Consider the following 19,868-nt stretch of genomic DNA (forward strand, 5'->3'; position numbering starts at 1 on the left):
AAAAATCCCTCATCAAAACTTTTGTCCTGATTTTGGTATGAATTTGCCAAAGTAGACTGGCAGAAGGATCCTGGGGGTGTTTATTGGAGACAAGGGAGGAATGGGGTGAGCGGAACACAGAGGCTGTGCCTGCCATGTGGCCTCACGACCCGGACAAGGCCCTGCTCAGGGCGGCACACCGAGAATGACTGGCCACCAGTTTCCTAGCTGCACACTGCCGCCAACCATTGCTGCCTCCCCTGCTAGCCGCTCTTCAGCACCAGTCCCCTTCCCTTTCCCTCTGCCCAGTGGCTATCCCTGGCTGCAGCCTGGGAAATAGGCTTCATCACCTTCATCACCTGGCTCTCCTGTGTCGCGAGCACCTCGGTCAAGTCCCTCCCTGCCTCTGTGGCTGGGCCAGGGCCCACCCTCTCCGGTGGGGGCTGGCTGCGAATCCCAGTGGGCCCAGTCATGGACATGCCCACTGTTGCACTAGACACACACGAGAGCCAGCTCTGGAGGATGCTCACAGCCTGGCGAGAAAAACCGCTGATGTGAAGCCCCCTCAATTCCCTGACTCTCCCACCTTGAAGCAATTCTGAGCTGGTACCCAGCCCCAATCTTCCAGGTCTTTAGAAAGTAGGGGGTTCTGTCCTTTAGGGGATGTATTAGGTGCCCCCAATTCAAGGGGCAAGAAGGCTCAGATTCCTGGGATCCTAACAGTAGGAGGTTCCTTTCCAAGAAGCAGAGCTGAACTGTGGGAAGAGCCAGCATTTGCAGACAGTCAGCTTTGGGTCTGAGCCACATGTTCCTTATTTGTAAAATGGGGACGGTAAGTCCACCTGCCTCGGGCTTGCTGTAAGGATTTCATGAGAGCATCCGTGAAGGCCCTGGCACAGAGCCTGGCACAGAGCAGGTGTGCGAGCAATGTGCTCAGACTATTATTTCCTGCTCCAAGTAGCGACACCCAACATCTTTCCCGCTGGCCCATCAGGCCCCCTGGTCAGGCTCTTCTCAGAGAACTCAACATCCTCTGCTACCCCAACTGGCCCTTCCCTCTCGCACGGGCTCCACCCGAACCCTGCCCTCTCCCTTCTCCGAGTTGCCTACAAAGCTCCTCCCTGTTGTCACTTTCATTCATTCCAATTCACCCAGCCTGACTCATCTTGAAAAAATCCTCCGGCTGTGCCATCCCGGCTCTAAAATCTTCCATGGCTCTCCAAAGCCTCTGCTCTTCAGCTCGCGTTCTATGCTGCCTACAATCTCCTGGCTCCTCCCTGAGCCCTGATGCATCAGCAAAACTAGTCTACTGTTTCCATAATATGCACTTACCCTGTCTAGCCCCCACACCTGTGCCTCTGCAGAAACCATTCCCAGGAACGTCAGCCCCAATGTCGGCCTCTGCGAATCCAGCCCCCCTCACGAGGGCTCTTGTTTCCTCTGGGTCACGCTCACTTCTTCCTTCTCAGACAATGCTTTCCTTCAGCAGATGCTTAATTACAGACTGTCACACAGTCTCTCATAATTGTAGGCCTTGTCTCCCTTGTCAGATCCTAAGTTCCCAGGGGCAGAGGCCCTGTCTGCCTGGTCTCTCCCATCGTCTCGGAGCCTGGCCCAGGGCTGGGAGGGCAGGTTCCTGGACAGAAAGTGTTTTCCAAGCCCAGTTCAGCTCCAGGCTGAGCCAAGTCCAGCTCCAACCACTTGGGACCACTTTTCTTGCTTTTGTCCTATTCACTGGCCAAACCAGACCTCCATGCACCAGCTCTCCCCAGGGTGACCCAGGCCAGGGACAGAGAAATGAGGGAGACCTGGGTGGGGAGACAGCACTACGGCTCTCACCTGGCCCTGACATGCTCTTCTTCTGGGATCCGAGGCACATCCCTGTCCCTTTCCTCCCTTAGCATGCTTCTTATAGTGAGACAAGAAACAATAACCTTTTAGCTCTAGAATATGGATTTTATTTGTCTTTAAGGTAGCCCTGGTTCCCAGGTGTGGGTGGGTGAGGAACCAGCTGATTCCAACATAGGCTGAGGGAGGCGAGGCAGCCACAGCCAGGACGGGGAAACCTGGGAACCTGAGAGGCACTCACACCTCACACCTCGATAGCCTCATTAAGTTCCTGTTGACGACTGGATTGCATTCCTGCCCAGATGTTCAATTCTACAGCCCTCACCCTGGCCAGGTCTGACAGTGTCTGCTGCTGGGACTGAGCAGGGGAAGGGTAATCTGCTTCTGGAAACAACCAATTCTGCCTGAAACAAAGACCATGATGAGGGGCCAGTCTCCTCACCTGTAAAACGGGGATAATATTGGGACCTGTATCATAGGATTGTTGCAATAATGCAGTGGGATAATGCCAGAAAGTGCTTAGCACAGTCCCCGACACCCAGTGAACGGCAGTGTAGCAGACAGGTTCCCATTTCTTGAGGGGCCTTTACAACACGAGTTTGCATCCTCAGAGCAACCTGTGAGGAAGGCATTTCCATCCCAGTCTTACAGGGAAGAAAACTGAGGTGCAGAAAGTCGACCAATCCAAGGTCACACAGCAGGGACAAGCCAAACTGTGACACCAACCCGAGAAACTCTCAGTTCAGCTTTACCCAGAGTGTGGCCCACAGGTTTCAGCATCAGACTCCTCCAGAGGGCTGGTTTAAAAAGCTGATTCCTGCCCCCAGACCTGCCAAATGAGAATCTTTGGGGATAGAGCTCAGGAACCTGAACTTTGTAAAGATGAGGAGCCTAATTTTTATATGAGGAAACTGAGGCACAGAGAGGTAAAGTGATCTCCAAGGTCACACTTTCAGCAAGTATGGACCTGGGACCGAATTCACAGTCTGACTCCAGAGGCACCAATCAGAGACTTCCTGGAAGAGGTGGCATTTGACAATGTGGGCCTCAAAGGGAAGAGACGGCACCACGGGGGAGGGTACAGCACAAATAAAGGCTTGGAGCAGGAGAGGCCAGGCAACAACAGCTCAGTGTGGCTTGTGCTTCCAGATCCCTGAGGTGAAGAAATACATATGGAGCCACCACTGCCGCCTTCCCCTGAGAGCCCAGAGGGAGACATTCCTGAGCCATCCGAGCTTCTGGGAGGAAAGCCTGTTGTGTGCAGGGTCTACAACCAGCAGGTCTACGGCAGTTGCCCTCTGGGTGTGTCTGGCTGCTGCTCAGGACGAGAAAGCCAGGGAAGGTGGTGACTCAGTCCCCACCCAACCTCAAGCTAGTCCCATTTAAATTTGAGATGAGCTCAGAGGTTGGGGAAATGCCAAACAAACCCTCCTTGCAGAACAGACGCCAGATCCAGAGAAGGCAGCCCGAGCCGTAGGCTACCGGGCAGCAGCAATAAATGTGGAGCAACGCTGTGGGTTGCAGGGGGAACCAAGTCAAGAGGCCTGGGCGCAAGCCCTCCCTGGGCCCCTATTCTTCATTCACCCATGAAACAGGGAGAACTCCACTGGCTTCTGACTTCCTCCCAGGGCTGTTGTGAGGAACAATGGAAAGGAAAGAGCCTGGCAGATTACACAATGTCCCACATAGCGAGAGGTTAGAGGATCACTGCTGTTAACATATTAGAACAGCCAGGAGGTGCTTTCCTTGCTACCTGAACCCCAGCCACAGCGGGTAGAGGGAGAGGCTGGGCCTCTGCCTTGTTCCCACAAAGCAAAAAGGGGTCCAGATATTATCTCGAGGTGAAAGTTCACATTTATTAAACGCCTACTGTGTACTATTTTTTAATGTAGAATCTCACTTAATCCTCACCACAACCCTGCAGTGTAATTATGATTATCTTGCGTCCAGATGAGGAAACTGAAGCTCAAAGAAAGTAACTAGCCCAAGATTACACAGGCAGCGAGTGATGCAGACCAACCAAGACCAGGTGTCTGCGGCCCGAAAACCCACACTCTTTCTCTGGAACAGTTCGTATAAGAGGCAGAACATGTCTGGTATAGGGGTCCAGCTCAAGCACTGCCTCCTTCTGGAAGCCTTTTTGATCCCTTTGCCCGGACAAGATCTCTCTCCGATGAAACCCCACAGCACATTATCAGCACACATCTGGCAGCACTCAACACATTCTGCCTCTTATTTTGTGATCAAGCACACTTTTAACAGGTAAGATAAGATGTAGGTGCAAATAGGTGGCATTTCAGTTACCTTAAAATCCTCAAATGTCAGGGCTGGAAGCACCTAAGAGAGCACAACAACCAGCTTCCTCATTTTTTCGAAGGAAAAATACAGACAGAGGAAGACACTTGTCTGAAATCATACAGCATCTTAGCATCAGAGCCGAGAATAGAACCCTGGCATTCTGCCTCACACAATTTCTCTAGGGATTCCATGATTTCAGAATCAGCCTTAGGACAAGGATTATCATTCCCACTTTACAGATAAGGAAGCTGAAGCCCAGGCGAAAGCAGCCTCCCTGACAGGTGAGATGTGGGGACCACAACCCTGATTCCCTCCACTTTCAGGCCAGAGACCAAGCCCTTTCTCCTCCCTGCTGCAAGTAGTCTGTGTAGCGTGTCAAGCTCAGGGCCCACAGTAAAAGGTCAACGGATGCTGGAAACTGTCATTATACACCAGTGCGCAGGTGACACCAGCCAGACAGCGACCTCCTTGGAGGCAGTGCTACGGCAGAGGACACAGGAGTCCTGGCTGAAATCCTCTGTGGGTCCCTGGTCTCTCGTGAGACGAGGGGGCTACAATAGCTGATCTTATCTCCTGCTCCAAACTTCTGGGACATCTGAGGCTCCTTGAAAGCAGACCCCAGCTGTCTGTGGAGCATCTCTCAGCTGAAGCCTTTGTTCCCCCACTCTATGGGAAGCTGGAAAAGCAGGTGGGGCTCACAGCCACAAACTGACAGACTTTATTCCCAAGTGCCACTGGCCAAGCAGGGCCCACCCTTAAACAACAACAGGATGGAACATGGAAAATCCAACTGTCTCCAGCACAGACATCCAGCTGGGCACACCCAACTATCTTTACAAACTGGCAAAGAGCAACCAGGAATGGGGGCATAAAAAGGGGCAGCCTGCCCCCTGCCCTATTGGAAGGGCAGGTGCATTTCTGAACAACCAGGTGGCAATGGAGTGGGGGGGGAGGGTAAAGAACTCTGGGCTGGGGAGTCCCAGGCCTGGATCCCTGTCCCAACTTTGCCATGAACTAGCCTGTGTGCCCCGGGCAAGCTGCTTTCCCTCTGTGGGGCTCAGTTTAAAGACAGGCTGACAGTTCCCGAAGTGTCTTTACAGATGTTTCATTTGATTGTCACGACAACGTTGTGAGGCTGCCATAATTATTCCCTTTTTACAGATGGAGAAACTGAGACTCGGAAAGGTTGAAGGTCTCATTCAAAGTCACACAGCTTGAGGCTGGCCGCAGAGGTCTTAGACCACCAAACCCAATCCTCAAGGGTGGTCAGGTTAAAAACAACCCCTCTCTCCCCTCACCCTGATTGACAGTCTCCACAAGACCAAGGCAGCACAGACCCTGGTTCACCTGCCCAGTCTGGTGGCTGGCAAAGTTCTGGCCACAAACCGCACAGCCCAGCTGCCTAGGAGGCCGCACCCCCCATGCAAAATTTGATTACTCAAGTTGGCAAGAACGCAGTCCCCACCCCCAATCGGGTCTAAATAAACGCCCAAGTGATATCACATCCTGCTGGCTCCAAAATAGCCCAGGCCTGCCCACAAGCAATCACAAAATGCCAGGCCATGCAGGGCCAAGCGGGCAGGGATGCCCAGCCCGTGGCACCGTCCACACACACAAGCAACTAAAGCAGAAGCCTCAGAGCAGGAAGGCTCCCCCTCCCACCTCTGCCAGACAGCCTGGCCCCTCCCTCCTTGCCCCCTTTGTGGGGAGGCCCCAGAGCCTCCTGCCCCAGCGCCAGCCCTCGCCCCAGCGCCAACCCCATGGAGCCTCGGCCGCGGCCAGCCTGCGGGCGCACTCCAGCCAGACCCGGACACCCCACCACTCACATTGCTTCAAGAGCTCCAGACACAAAGCCATGAGGGCCGGATGGGGGTCAGAGACCCAGAGACCGGCAAAGACAGAAAAGGGGAGAGGGAGAGACACAGGAGCAGAGAGAAGGGGAGACAGGGGACCGGGGCAGAGAAAGCAAGGGGGAGCGGCAAGAGCCCTGGCAAAGGAGTAGCCTTAAAGGGAGGTCTGCAGCGCAAGAGACATCCAGTGGCGACACCAGCAAGACAGATGCGGGGGCAGAGAGAGGCAGGGAGAGCAAAGCAGGGGGCCCCGACCCAGAGGAATGAGGAGCGCGGAGGCCCGAGAGAACAAGGAGAGAGCGACAGGGGACAAACGAAGGGAAGGCAGGGAGGGGCGCTGAAGTCTGGGAGCTGGGGAGCTTTGGGGGTCCCAAGGAGAGACCCCAAGGGATCTAGGAGGTATCAGCGTATACAGGGGACACCAAAAGAGGGAAAACCCTGAAGCAATGAGGGCTAAGAGGAGGCAAGACCCCCGGGATTTGGGGGGACAGATGGAAGGGAGGACCCTCAAGGGATGTGCGGGAAGCTCAGAGGAGAGCCTTGGGGGAGTGTGGAAGATGTTCAGAAAAAAAAGGTCCCCAAAGATGAGGGGCGCTCAGAGGGGGTAGGCTCTGAGGGATGAGACGAGCGCCTTGAGGGGGACCCGAGATCGGGGAGCGAGGGAGGGGCTGGGAGGCAGCGCGAGGGCAGAGACAAAGAGACAGCGAGCCAGGGAGAGACAAAGCGGGCGGAGCGGGGCTACGGGCCCGAGGGCTGGTGGCCGGACAGAAGGACGGAAGCGCGAGCGGGCGGGGGGACGGACGGACGGACGGACAGAAGGGGAGGAGGGCGGGGGCAGGGCAGGGCAGGGCCGGGCGGGGGCGGCGCCCGTCTCCTCGCGGGGCCGCGGCTGCTCCGGGCGGCGCTGGGCGGGCCCCAGGCGTCCGGGCTGAGGAGGCGGCGGCGACGACGTGGACCGGACAGACCGACGAAGTGACCGACGGGCTGGCGGCAGCTGCGGCCAGTGGCGGGCACTCACCCTCCTCCCTCACGCGGCCCGGCCCGAGTCTCCGGTTTTGTACGCCCGAGGGGCGGGGCCTCTGGGTTAAAGCCCCGCGCCGGCCCCGCCCCGCCCCGCCCCCCGCGTCACGCGCGCGCGCGCGCGTCGCTCGGGACTCCCGGGATGGGCGGGGGCGCGCGCAACCCTCTCGGCACGTGGCCGTAGCGCGCGCGCGGAGGGGCGTATGCGCAAGCGCGCGGGGCGCTCAGTCCAGCCTACGCCCAGGCCGCCCGACCCCGAGAGGGAGCGCGCGCCCACGTCAGCACGCGCATGCCTAAGCACGGGGGACTCCGCCCCTCTAGCCGCCCCCACCAAACCGGTTCCAGCTGGAACCAGACGCATGCTCCCTGACGCGAGAGCGGCCAGCAGAATCTGCACCAGTTTACCGTGGCGACACCTGGCTGTTCCCAGGGGAAACTGAGGCTCAGAGCAAGCAGTCTGAGGTGGTCTTCTCATCTCTGTGTGGTCAGATTAGCCCCCCAGGTACTATCGACTGTACGTCCTAAGTGTTTCTAGTTGTCCCCTCTACTCCATCCTCACTTTGCTGTGCTCATCTGAGGTCCTCCAGGTTGGGTTAGAATCCCTGCTCATACTCCGGAGGGCTGTGTGACCTTGGACAAGATACTCATTCAATCTCCTAAGCCTTCATTTCCTCCATAGTAAAAACCATCACATCCAGGATGTCTTGGAGAGCCAAGTGCAGTAGGAGCTGCCTGAATTCATAAATCACTCCCTTCGTGGCTCATGGCCTTCCCAGTTCCCCACTTCTCCCCTGCGAGTCCCCTTACTCACAGTCCTGGTCCTTGGGGTCTCATCCCTCATCTGTGCCTACCTGCAGATCCAGCTTCTGCTCCCCCACCTGCCTTGCTGGGTGACCTAGGCAAGTCCCTTCCCTTCTCTGTGCATCTCTTTTCCAAATGTAAAGTGGAGAAAAGAATCTTACTCAAGGGACTTCCCTGGTGGTGCAGTGGTTAACGATCTGCCTGCCAATGCAGGGGACGCTGGTTCAATCCCTGTTGGGGAAGATCCCACATGCCGCGGAGCAACTAAGCCCATGTGCAACAACTACTGAGCCCGCATGCCACATCTACTGAAGCCCATGCTCCTAGAGCCTGTGCTCCACAGCAAGAGAAGCTGCCACAATGAGAAGCCTGCACACCGCAACGAAGAGTAGCCCCCTCTCGCCACAACTAGTTTCTCTAGACCACGCGCAGCAACGAAGACCCAGCGCAACCAAAAATATAAATAAATTTTTCTTAAAAAGCATCTTACTCAAGAAGATGATACAGTCTTTCCAATACCACTGTCTTGCATAAAGTTAATAGTAACAAAAGCAACTGAGGGCTATTGAGCCTTTTTTGATGCCAGGCACTGTACTAAGCACTTCGAAAATATTAGCTTACTTTGCCCGTCTCACAGTCACTATGCTACACCTATACCATTCACTTAGTATTTATCTTTAGATTGATTACTTAGGAAAATTCAGGAAGCCCCAAAGCACAGGCCTGACTCTGTCTTGCTCCATCCCAACCACACCAGCCCTGCTCCTCCTCCAATGCACTAGGCACCCTCCTGCCTCAGGGCCTTTGTACCACTCTTCTCCCTGCCTGGAGTACCTCCCCAGCACTACTCCTTCCCTCACTTCCTTCAAGTGCTTGCTCAAACATCTGTCTCAGTGAGTTCTATCCTGGTACCCTGTTTATGCTGCAATAGCCCTGTCCTCCTGCTGCCGGCACTCCCAGTACTCCTTGCCCTACACTACTTGCCAGTAAACCACATACTTATTTGAGTTATTTATGCTTATTGTTTTGTCTGCCTCCCCCCATATGCCCCCCCCCAAAAAAGTATGTAGTCTCTATGAAGGCAGAGGTTTCCCTTTTGTTCACTGATGTGTCCCTGGTGCCTAGAGCAGAGCCTGGCCCATTGAGGTTATCAGTAAGCATCTATTCAATGAAAGGGCTGCCTCACTGCAAAGCTCTTGCCCTTAACTATGGCCTCAGGGCCTCCGAGGTTCAACTTAAGCACCTTAGTCTCTCCTCCTTTGGCCTGACCTCTCTACCCCTGAGGGAGTAAGGAATTATTCTTGTTCAAGAATCTCAAAGCTGGGGTTCCCAGCCTGCCCACCAGTTCTTAAGCCCAATCACTATGTCCCCCAGAAGGCTCAGTGGGTCTGCCTAAAAATGGGACTTAGGAGAGTGACCCAGTTAACCAGGAACTTCCTGGTCCACGGCTGGGTGGGGCTGTGGGAGGAAGCCACCTTCTGCCCAGTGCCCTCTGGGGAGAGGTGCCTATTTCAGGAGGTGGGAATTCTCACTCTAGGAAGGCCTCCTGGACACTCCCATTACTCTCTGACTCTATGGCCCCTGCCCAGGCCTCACTGTGCCTTGCCTGGACCACTGCACAGCTTCCAATCCATCCTGCCCATGTGGCCAGATAATTCTCCCTGAAACTCCTGTGACCACACTGCATCTCTTTACCAGGACCTTGGATGGCCCCCCCAACACAGGATAATGGGGAACTCAAGCCAGGCAGACCGAGGTGGGAAACAGCTCCTTGACCTTCTAACTGGGTGACCCTGACTTGACACTCACCTCCTCTAGGCTACAGTTTCTTTGTAAAGTATTTGTAAACGTGTGTGTGTGTGTGTGTGTGTGTGTGTGTGTGTGTGTGGTTAACTGGGCTAAATAAGGAACGTCAGATAAGTGCAACATTCCTGGACAAAGTAGCCATCACTGATCGATGGTGACACATCTCTCTGCTTAACCCAATCTCAGTCCCGAGCTCCAGGGATCAGAGATGACATGTGAGTTGAAGTCTATTTGCATCTCTGGTCATGATGGTCTTTCAGGTTCCTCTCAGCCCTGATATTCTGGGGATTGGAGTGTCCAGCCTGATAGGAGCCTGTAGTGTAATAACCGGAGATTGTGGAGGGTTAGGCCTGGGAAAGAGCTTGGGGGACAAGGCTGCCTGGAAGGTTGGCTGCTTACTGGAATTTTGTCAGCCTCCCTTCCTGTGTCTATGGAGGAGAGAGTAAATCAGAGAAGAAACTGGGAGAGTTCTGGGGGAGGGGAGAGGGGACAAAGAAGGGAGGACAGAGCATTCTGTGACTCAGATAGGAGGTGTTTGGGGGTCCCCAAACCCAAGCCTCACAACATAGATGGAGAAATTGAGGCACAGGGAGGGGTCAGGACCCACCCAGAGTGACACAGCACAGCTGAAACTAGAACTCAGGGCCCCTGAGCAAGGAGCAAGTGTGTTTCCCAGTCCAGAAACCTATCCCAAGCGCTGCCAGAGAGTGACTCCAGGTGTGTGCACATGTGCGCGTGTATACACGTGTACCCATGTGCAGCTGCGGGGAATGCAGTTGGTGCGGGGCAGGGGTAGGCGGCAGGTACCACCCAGCAGCCACCGCTCCTAGGTGTTGTCACAGTCTCCCTTGTGATTCAGAGGGAGTGGGAGAGACACAGAAAGGAGGCTGGGGAGGGAGAAGGGCCAGAAATTTAGAAGAAAGAAAGGGAGAGAGGCTGGGGGGGAGAAACAGGGCTGAGGGAGACAGGCAGACAGAAGGTTAAGATGATGGAGGGGAGGGGAAGCTGGAAGAAAAGGATGGAGGAAGGGAGGGAGAAGAGGAGAATGAGCGCTAATGGGGGATGGGCAGCGTCAGCGAAGGGAGGAGTGGGACGGAGCGCGTTCTCTGTTCTTTCTTTCCTTTCTCAGAAGTGGAGAGAGAGGGGGCAGGATGGGGCAGACTGAGGGGGTAATGGCACCCCCGTGGGCCCTCCCAGGTAGGTCCTTTGGCTGGGGAGGGGCATGTGTGTGTAGTGAAGCTTCTGTTTCCCCCACCATCCTGGCTGGGGCCGACCCTCCCTGCCAGTCACCTGCCAGACCTATTTCTGGAATGTGGAATCTGGGTCAGAGAAGGGGAGGGACAGAGGGGGTGCTGACAGCTGGGAAGCTGGTCAGCCCCCAGCAAGCGGGTTGGGGGGTGGGCAAGCTCCATGCCCTGCCCAGGGCCACTCCGGAGGGGCCCGCCCCTCCCAGGCTCTCACCATCTCAGTAAGTGGCCTTCACATCCACCCACCTGCTGGCATATGGCCTGAGAGCATATGTGCCCATGTGAGGGTGACAAAGAGGTTTCATGCCCCTCAGCGACTGGGGGCTCAGAACAGCCCTAGGTGGGGGACAGGCCCCGGACTGCTCACTTCCTGGAGACATATGCTGAGGACAGGGGGCAGCCTTCTGAGCAAGGGTGACCCCTGCAGGGAGACAGTGTCTGAGGGAGGGTGTACCTGTGGGTGGTGGGGTGTGTCTGTGAGGAGGGAGGTGGTTACGGGCCAGAATGCCATGGATGGTGGTGCAAGCTTTACACTGATAAAGGGTGCCACGTATAAGGGGGGTGCTGTTCACAACACAGACATAATCGAATTGTATATTTATTATGACACATCTGTGGCAGATGGCAGTAAAGGACATTATTCTAATAAAAATTGTGCTTCGTGGTAATTTTCCAATAGATGACAGTTAAGTGTCTTTCCTAACCCAGCACTAAGGTACTGTAGGGACCAACTGCAGCTCTGGGCACAGGTCTGAAAAATCTGGTGGCTTTGGTTTTCCCTGCAAGGCAGGTGAGTTTACTTGCTGAGCTTGAGAGGATCAGGGGTTGGAGGAGAGAGGAGCACGTACGTAGTAGTCACTATGGAGATGTGGAGGCAGGGCTGAGTGGGGAAACACGGGGTAGGGGGGATTGTTTTGGTGGCTCCAATCTGTTAGGGGCATGATTTCCTCACAGGTATGGAGGTGGCATGAGCCTTGAAGGAGACACACACATATGTGAGAGATGTGCAACTGTATGTAGAGATTAGGTGTATGTTTGTGCATGTGAGAATATCAGTGTGCATGTGTTTTTATATGTTTTCAGAGAAAGAGGTCTAAGGGTACAGAACCTTATATATGTCCATAAGTAGGTATATATGTGCACACATGTCTGGGTAGGTGTCAGATGTTGCTACCAGTACTTTCTTGAGTATCCTGGTTTGGGCTTAAGCTCCCAAACTGAGAATAATTGGAGCCCCACATCCCTACATTTAAAGCCAGAAATGCTGGATTATTCATACAGGATGTGCTGAAGGGGCCGTGATTGAATTTTTTTTTTTTTTTTGTGATTGAATTTTTGGCCTCAATTCTCAACCCTTCCCTGTGTTCATGCCCTTTGCAATGTAACTGCAGTTTCTCCCACAAAAGGTTGAGTGTATTTCCCTGGACCTTGGCTTTGGGCTCATGTGACTTGCTTTGACCAACCAGATGTTCACAGGTGTGACACAGAGACTTGAAATGAGCTTGTACCGTGGGATTTGCCCTCTTATACTTCTGCCACCACCATGAGAAGTACATGCCTTGGCTAGGGCACTGATTCCAGGAGTGCGCTTTGGTTCCAGGAGGAGAATATAGGACATGCAGAGCAGAACCAGCCAACCAAAAAACTCATGAATGAGAACAAATGCGCATTACTGTGTGCCTCTGACATTAGATGTGCTTGTTTGTTACACGGCATTATTGCGATAATAGTTGATAGATACAGAAATTGGTACCAAGAGTGGGGTGTATAAGCAACAAAAACAAAAATATGTAGCATCGGCCCTGGGACCAAGTGGTGAGCAGTGAGCAACCTGTTAGAGGAAGCTTGAAAAAAGGTTACCCATACTCTGCACAGACAAAATGCTTGGTAAAACTGTCAATCTACAGTAACTTGAAGAGAACCAATGGATTTGGGCAAGAGAGTTTCCAGGTAAAATGTTGAAAGCAAGAGCTGGCTCCTTTGGGCTGAATTTGATAAGGACTTAGAAGAAAGAGGAATTCATAAAAGAAATAGGGAGTGTCACAGGGAGTGTTTAGAAGGAATACAGAGAGCCCAGAACTCGCTGAGTTGGACAAGAGATCAGTCAACTCCAGCTTCTCCAGCCAGTAAATCAGTTTCAAATTAATATACAGCCTGGGGACAAAGATCAGACCAAGGTTATGGCCTTAAGATACAGCATGTGGGTCAGATCAAATCGAAGATGTGGTTATGACATCTTTTATTAATACTCTAAAATAATAAGGTACCATTCAGTAGATGCTCTCAGCTTTTCAAAAGAGCTTCTAGAAAGCTTAAGAGCATGGCCCCACAGAAGCCTGATGCACCCAAAGTCATCATAATTGAGTTGAGAGAGACTGACATGACTCAAAAATAATTGTGGGTGTGCCTTTTGGTACATGGGGTTAAGTGGAATCAAATACATAGAAAACCCATAAAGTGTTTGAGGGAGGTGTGTGGCCAAAACTATGATCAGCTGAGGCTCCAGGGACCGAGACCACTCAAGGTGTAAAAAGACAACTGGGTCCCTAACTTTCTTCAGGCAGGAAGCAGACAAAGAAGGCTCTTTGGCTGCCCAAAGGCCTATTCTCCAATGCTTTCTTTAGACAATGCCAACAAGGCTAATGGAAAAGAAAGGGCTTTCAGAGAGCAGAGCCAAGAGCTACGGAAAACCATGGCTTAGGGAATCAACCCCAGAGCGTAGAGCTTGGGCCTAGTCAAGAGACATTCCCTTTCCCAGAGTATTTGCCCAACATCTGCCCAGAAGGACTTCAGAATGGCCATGGATCAGTAAGTCTCTGAACCCCTTCTCCCTCTTTCTGAACGGGAGTGTGGACTGCAGTCATCCTGTCCCTATTTTACCAAGGTATGCTGGGTGTGTGTGGGGGGGGCGGGGTTGGGAGGTGGGAGGTAGATATCTTTTTTTTTTTTAATTTTAGATTTTAGGTTGCTTGATCAAGAGGAGCCAAATCCATATATGACACAGATCATGAGATGTTTTTTCCTTTTTAAAAAATGTACGTATGTATGTATGCATGTATGCATGTATTTATTTATTACTCAAGGAGAGTTGATTTACAATATTATATTAGTTTCAGGTGTACCATGAGATCCTGATGTTATGATTGGATGAGTCTTTTCAGGATCTTTGGGATAAGGGTATTTTCTGTGAGAGGGACACGAATAAATGTGGCCAAGAAAGTGGACCACAGTAAATTGAATTACTGACCCTGATTCTTCACCCCTTCCTCTGTCCACACGGTGGGAGGATAGTTCTCCATCCCTTGTTTTTGAGCTATGACTTCCTCTAACTAATAGGATTTTAGCAGATATTATGCAAGCAGGGACCTTGAAATGTGCCTGTGTAGTTAGGCTTGCTCTCTGTGCTTCTGCCATCAACATGAGAAGAACATGCCCTGCTAAAGCCACTGCTCCCAGGAGGACACTTTGGTCCCAGGAGGAGGGTGAGAAACATGTGGAGGAGAGCCATTCCAGCTGACCCCCAAACTTGGGAGCAAGAAATAAATGTTACTTGTTGTATTACACTGATTTTGTAGTTGTTTGCTTTGCAGCACTATTGTAGCAATAGTTGACCAATACAGGGACCCAGACAGTTCTGGGACATGTAGCCCATCACGCATCTTCAGTCCATTCACGAGTGACTGGGGTCGGGGGAGATTGGTGAGTGAAGGTTTATTTGAAGAAAATTGTTGATGTGCTATCTGATTCCCCAGGCCCACCTCCTGCTTAGAGAACTTTCCTTGGGCCTGATGATGTGGGGAATCTGATCCTTTACCTGAGACTCTTATAAGACAGTAACAGAGTGCCTGGGAGAGCCTGGCAGGGATACCCTGGATTTGGAGGCCAAAGAAACTGGACCCTGACACCTGCTTTGGAGACTTCTAATGTGGAGGGGCTGACAGGCTTAGCTGTGACAGCAAGTCTAGAAGGAAGGCTGTAGCAGACCAGCCTATACTTTCAGAATTCTGCAAGGCACAGGCCTCATTTTCACATGGGTAAAGCGGGAGCTGAGGGAGACAGTAGGGCTGGAGTTGTCATCAGAGGAGCCTGCCCAAGATGGCTGCCTGGCAGGACCAGGTCCCCTGGCAAAAAGAGGCTGAGTGCGGAGGAGGGCAACCACTGGTTGGAGAAGCTGAGACAGAATAAGCAGCAGTGGCCTGGAGGGGGATTGCCCATGCTGGGAAAGAAGACACCACAAGGGCCCTGCAAGATAGGAGAAACTCTGAAAGCACCACCTAAGAGAAAGAGCTAGCAAGTGGCATCTGTCACACAGATACTCCTGATGCCAGACAACATCTGTTCTAGTGACCTTCCCCTCCCCCTGGAGGAACCAGAAATGGCCACTGATGAACAAGGAACAGAGAAGACACTCACCACCACGCCCAGCTCCCCACTGTGGGCTTCTGAGCCCAGTCAGGCCCTAGCTGCAGGTGCATGAGGTCTGAAGTAGATGAGACTGATGTTTTGAAATGAGACCAGACTCTCAATACCTGAAAATGAGACTGTTCCTTAAGGTCTAAAAATGCCTGGAAAAGCTCGGGGATCTGCCCAGATATCAGCCACGATTTGAAAGGTAATAGTGAAACAAAGTGGTTTCTTGCTCTGCCCCCTGCCTTTGCAGTTTTCAGTCAATAAGCTGGTTTCTTGTGTATAGAATATCCATAAGATTCAGGCTCATTTATTTATATCAAACACCAACTGAGCGCTTGAAACATGTGGTTTTCCTACAATAATCCAACCTCAATGCCTTTGATTGTCAGGAGGCTCAGAGTCAAGTCTGAGAACCAGTAAGAACAGCTACACTTGTCAGCTCCTACCATGTGCAAGGGCCCGCCTAAACCTCTCCAGGCACAGCCTTATTTCATCTCCCCTGAGAGCTCTCTGGGGTCTGGCTTATGCCTCAATTTATACATGGGGAAACTGAGGCTCAGGGAGGAAAACTCTCTAGTCAGAGTGAGATCAAAGTTCTCTCTACTAAGCCAGAAATTGTGCTATGATCTTCCTGGGTCTTGATGGTCATGGCTTGCTCTGGGACACAGGGTCCCCTTTTTCTCTGATCGTGCCTGGGTTATTGTCAGAGAACTTAGAACAAGTATCAGAAAGGACAGGTTGTCCCTGGCTGTGAATATGAGAGAAACCTGCAAACCCACCCCTTTGAGAAGGCTCAATGCAGATCCCATCCTCTTCCCTGCAGGGGCCCACCCTCCCCACAGGTTTGCCTACCTGAACTAATCCAAACAGGTAAGTAGGGCTTCAGTAAGAGCCAGGGTCTAGAGAGTCAGGGGCAACCAAGTATCTCACAAGCTCCAGCCCTCACGACCCCCTCACCCCATCCCCAGTGTTGACATCTGCCTCTGTGACAGCCCCCCACCCCCCACTGCTGCCATTTGAGCTCCAGTTCACCAGTTGGTGGGAAGTTCAGCCCCAAGGCCTCCTGCTTTTGCTGGCCACCCCTCCAATCCTGGCTCACCAACCATGGATTCCTCCCCACCTCTGGTCCACCAGGAACGGTCCCAGGGGTCCCCCATCTCGGTACTCACTCGGAAGCGTGCGACTATTGCTGAGGCTGCCGGTGCTGGGAGGGGGGGAAAGGGACTGCAGGGAAACACTGTCCTCCTCCTGCGAGCAGCCCGCCTGGATGGCGCGCAGGTAGCTGTGGCTGCGGGAGCGGAAGTAGCTGGGCAGCGGCAAGTCTAGAGCCTCCGCCGCGGTCGACTCTGCTTCACTGCAGGCCGACTCGCAGGCTGCCTCATACTGGTCGCTCAGATCTGCCTCCCGTACCTGTCAGGGCAAAAGCAGGCATCAGGGGCCGGCTGTGCCCACTGGGGAGGGATGGGGTGCTTGGTGGTCGGCTCAGCTGCAGAGCTGGAGTCTGTGGGGCCTCAACTCGGCCCACCCTCCTGCTCCCGTCTCACTTAGGACACGGGATGGGCAGATGGAGCCCTTAAGAAATATACAGACTCTCTCACCTCTTTGGGCCTCAATCTTCCCATCTCTACAATGGAGGAGAAACTAGTAAATATACTTTCTAGGATGTTAGCTAGGTTGTATCTTGTGTGTCCAGACTGATTAGCTAATAGATTTTGAGGTCATATCTGAATTCAGCCAGAAAGAAGGCTATAATCAGTAACGTCTGCCCTGGATGTTGGAATGGGGAGGTGGCAGTAGGTGTGCTAGATATTTACCATCTTACGGTCCAATTCCTTCATTTTTATAAGCAAAGAAACTGAGGGCTACTGAGGGGAAGATACTTGCCAGTTGTACCCAGTGAGGAAGTAGCAGAATCAATACTCCCAATGTATATTTAAGGAAGATTAATCTAGCCCTGGTGTACAGAATGGATGTTGGATATAGGGTCTGGAATGGAGGCAGAGGCCAGAGATGAAGCTGATGCCATAGTCTGGTGAGAGAAAATAATACTGGAATGAGGGTAGTGGCAGTGAGGACTGATTAGTCACACCTGCCATGGACAGTATGGGGAACGGAGGTATATATGCTATTTGCCATCTCACATCTAGTTCCACCTCATCTGGATGGTTTCTAAGTGTCCCTCTAGAAACAGGATCCTACAAATCTGCAGCTGGGGGTGTGAGTGCAGAGGGGGCTCACCATACATACACTCTCCAATGGTTCTGGAAGGGTCTGTCTGACCCATGTCTCAGGCCATCTTGGTACCTGGGGATCACAGAGTATAAGCTGAGGTGTCAGCTGGCTGAACATGGACACTGGGTGGGGGTCCGGGAAGACACCTGGGCTACACGGGAGGGGGCAAAAGTTGACTGAACACCCTGTGGAGGAAAAGATGAAGCTGGATCTGGGGCCACTGTGCCCTGGACCTGGCTGTGTGACCTCAGGCGGGCCAGCACTATTCTCTGGGTCAGTGTTTCCCTGTCTAAATGGACTAGAATGCCTGTGGACTCGTCTGGCACTGCATCAGGGAAAACGACTGGATGGATCATCACCCAATTTTTTTTCTGGCTGCACCGCGCGGCCTGTGGTACCTTGGTTCCCCGACCAGGGATTGAACCCGGGCCCTCGGCAGTGAGAGCGCGGAGTCCTGAACACTGGCCTGCCAGGGAATTCCTGATCATCACCCAATTTGGAGTATATGTTTGGAAAGGCCTAAATTTGCTCTGTTCCATATGGTAGCAACTAACCATGCGTGGCTATTTAGGTTTAAATTAATTAAAGTAAACAAAATTCAGTTCCTTAGTCACACTAGCCACATTTCACTTGCTCATGTTACCTTATTGGACAGCATGGATGATAGAACGCTTCCAATCATCCCAGAAAATTCTATCAGACAGCACTGATAAATTAAAACGTAGTCCATGTGACATACCCAAAATTCACTTGGATAGGGTATTAAAGAGACAGGTGTTTATCCTCCAAAGCTGCAGCCTGAGGTATATTGACAGGACCCTGTGATTGCCAAAGGCGATGAGGTCTTGATTAGGGATTGCACGGTAATGGCCCACCTCTGGAGCTGGACTGCCAGAGTTTCATTCCCGGCTCCATCATTTTCTCACAAGAGGAATATGGGCAAGTCACTTAACTGCTCTGTGCCTCAGTTTCCCCATCTGTAAAATGGGGGCTAATTAGAGACCAGATTTCACAGGATTGTGGTCAAGATGAAATGAGATCATTCATAATCACATGCTTCGAATAGAGTTGGGAAAACTAAGCACCTGATAACCTGTACCTGTTATTACAGGCAACTTTGGGGGCAAGTGCAAAGATTTGTCAGTGTCGGTTAAGATGCTCCCAAGCTCCCAGGGAGAGGCCAGCTGGTTAGTGCTGTTGGTATGTATATCATTGAGGACGTACTATGCGCAGGGAACTGCCCTGGGGGTTTTATATGTGAACACATCACACCCTTATCATGAGGCTGTTGAAGGAAGGAAGAGGTCACCTGGCCCACTGTGGGCTCCTCAAAGACCCTCTGCAACAATGTGCCCAAGAAGAATTATGATATGAAGGTGGGAGGCACATGAGGCATTCGTGGCTGGAATCAGGAGATGTGGAGCCAGTCACAGTTCTGCCCTGTAGGCCGTGTGGCCTTGGATCAGTCCCTTGCCACTCCTGGCCCCAATGAGGACTTGGGCCCAGAGCACCATCCCTGCCTCTCTGTCTGGCCTTGGGGCTGGGGCCTGGGAGGGAGGAGAGGACCACCTCCAGGGGCAGGATCGGCATGCGTGGGATGGGGCACCCTTAGGACAGGTAGACAGTGCCAGGACTGGCGTCGTCTTCACCACCTTTGGTAAGCTTGAAAAGTCTCTGCATTCATTCCAGAACCCTAACATCCTTAAAGGTCTTACTGGAACCCAAGAAAGGAGATAAGTCAGGGGATCTTGTGGCTGGGATGTGAAGGCCAATGCCCCCAGCCCCTGATCTGTCCAAATGGAAAAGTCTCCCCAGGCCTTTCCCAGGCTTTGGGGAATGAGAGGAAGGAGGGAGCTAGAAGCTCTCAGGGTACACCTTCCTTTATCTTGGGGTTATTATTTAAAAAAAAATTTTTTTTAATTCAAGTATAGTTGATTTACAATGTTATGCCAATATCCTGGGGTTATTCTTGCCCCATCCATAGACCCTAGCCCATTCTTTTCCATTTTTGAGAAGAGGAAACTGAGGCACAGAGAAGTGAAGCGATAGGGCCAAAGAGTGGAAGGTCCAGGCACCAATGTGATTCCTGACACTATCTTCACTGGAGGGGGCTTTCCTGGTGCCGGCTCTGCTTGTACCTGCCCGGCTCAGGGGCCAGGACCACTGAGGTGCCTGAGACCCAGCCCTGGCCTCTGGGATTGGGGGACAAGAGAATGGCAAACATACTGACCTGCTGCTCGTGGCCAAACAACTGGGGGATCAGGGAGGCCTGTCCAAACATCTGCAGGAAAGAGATGGGGGAGGGTTATGGGGAGACCGAGGCTGGGGGCTAGGGTTGGGTATTCAGGCCTGGCTGCAAGAGAACTTGTGGCTGGCT

The 19,868-nt window shown here is 52.6% G+C and overlaps 1 protein-coding gene across 6 annotated transcripts in view; it reads right to left on the reverse strand.

Annotated features, from left to right (window-relative positions):
* The window catches only part of DLGAP4 (DLG associated protein 4), a 200,710-nt gene that overhangs the window by 62,179 nt on the left and 118,663 nt on the right, over nt 1–19,868 (reverse strand). For 2 of the 6 annotated variants that reach the window (XM_079945268.1, XM_079945272.1), the window contains exon 1: nt 5,952–6,972. In XM_079945268.1, coding sequence (XP_079801394.1) covers nt 5,952–5,982 — 31 coding nt within the window. In that variant the 5' untranslated portion in view covers nt 5,983–6,972. Of the gene's footprint in view, nt 1–5,951; nt 6,973–6,993; nt 7,081–16,428; nt 16,670–17,497; nt 17,564–19,721; nt 19,773–19,868 lie in introns of those variants that run through there. The other 4 variants (XM_079945266.1, XM_079945267.1, XM_079945269.1 and 1 more) reach the window with 4 other exon arrangements.

Source organism: Stenella coeruleoalba (genome assembly GCF_951394435.1).
Source record: "Stenella coeruleoalba genome assembly, chromosome: 15".
In the NCBI taxonomy this organism is placed as follows: domain Eukaryota; kingdom Metazoa; phylum Chordata; class Mammalia; order Artiodactyla; family Delphinidae; genus Stenella; species Stenella coeruleoalba.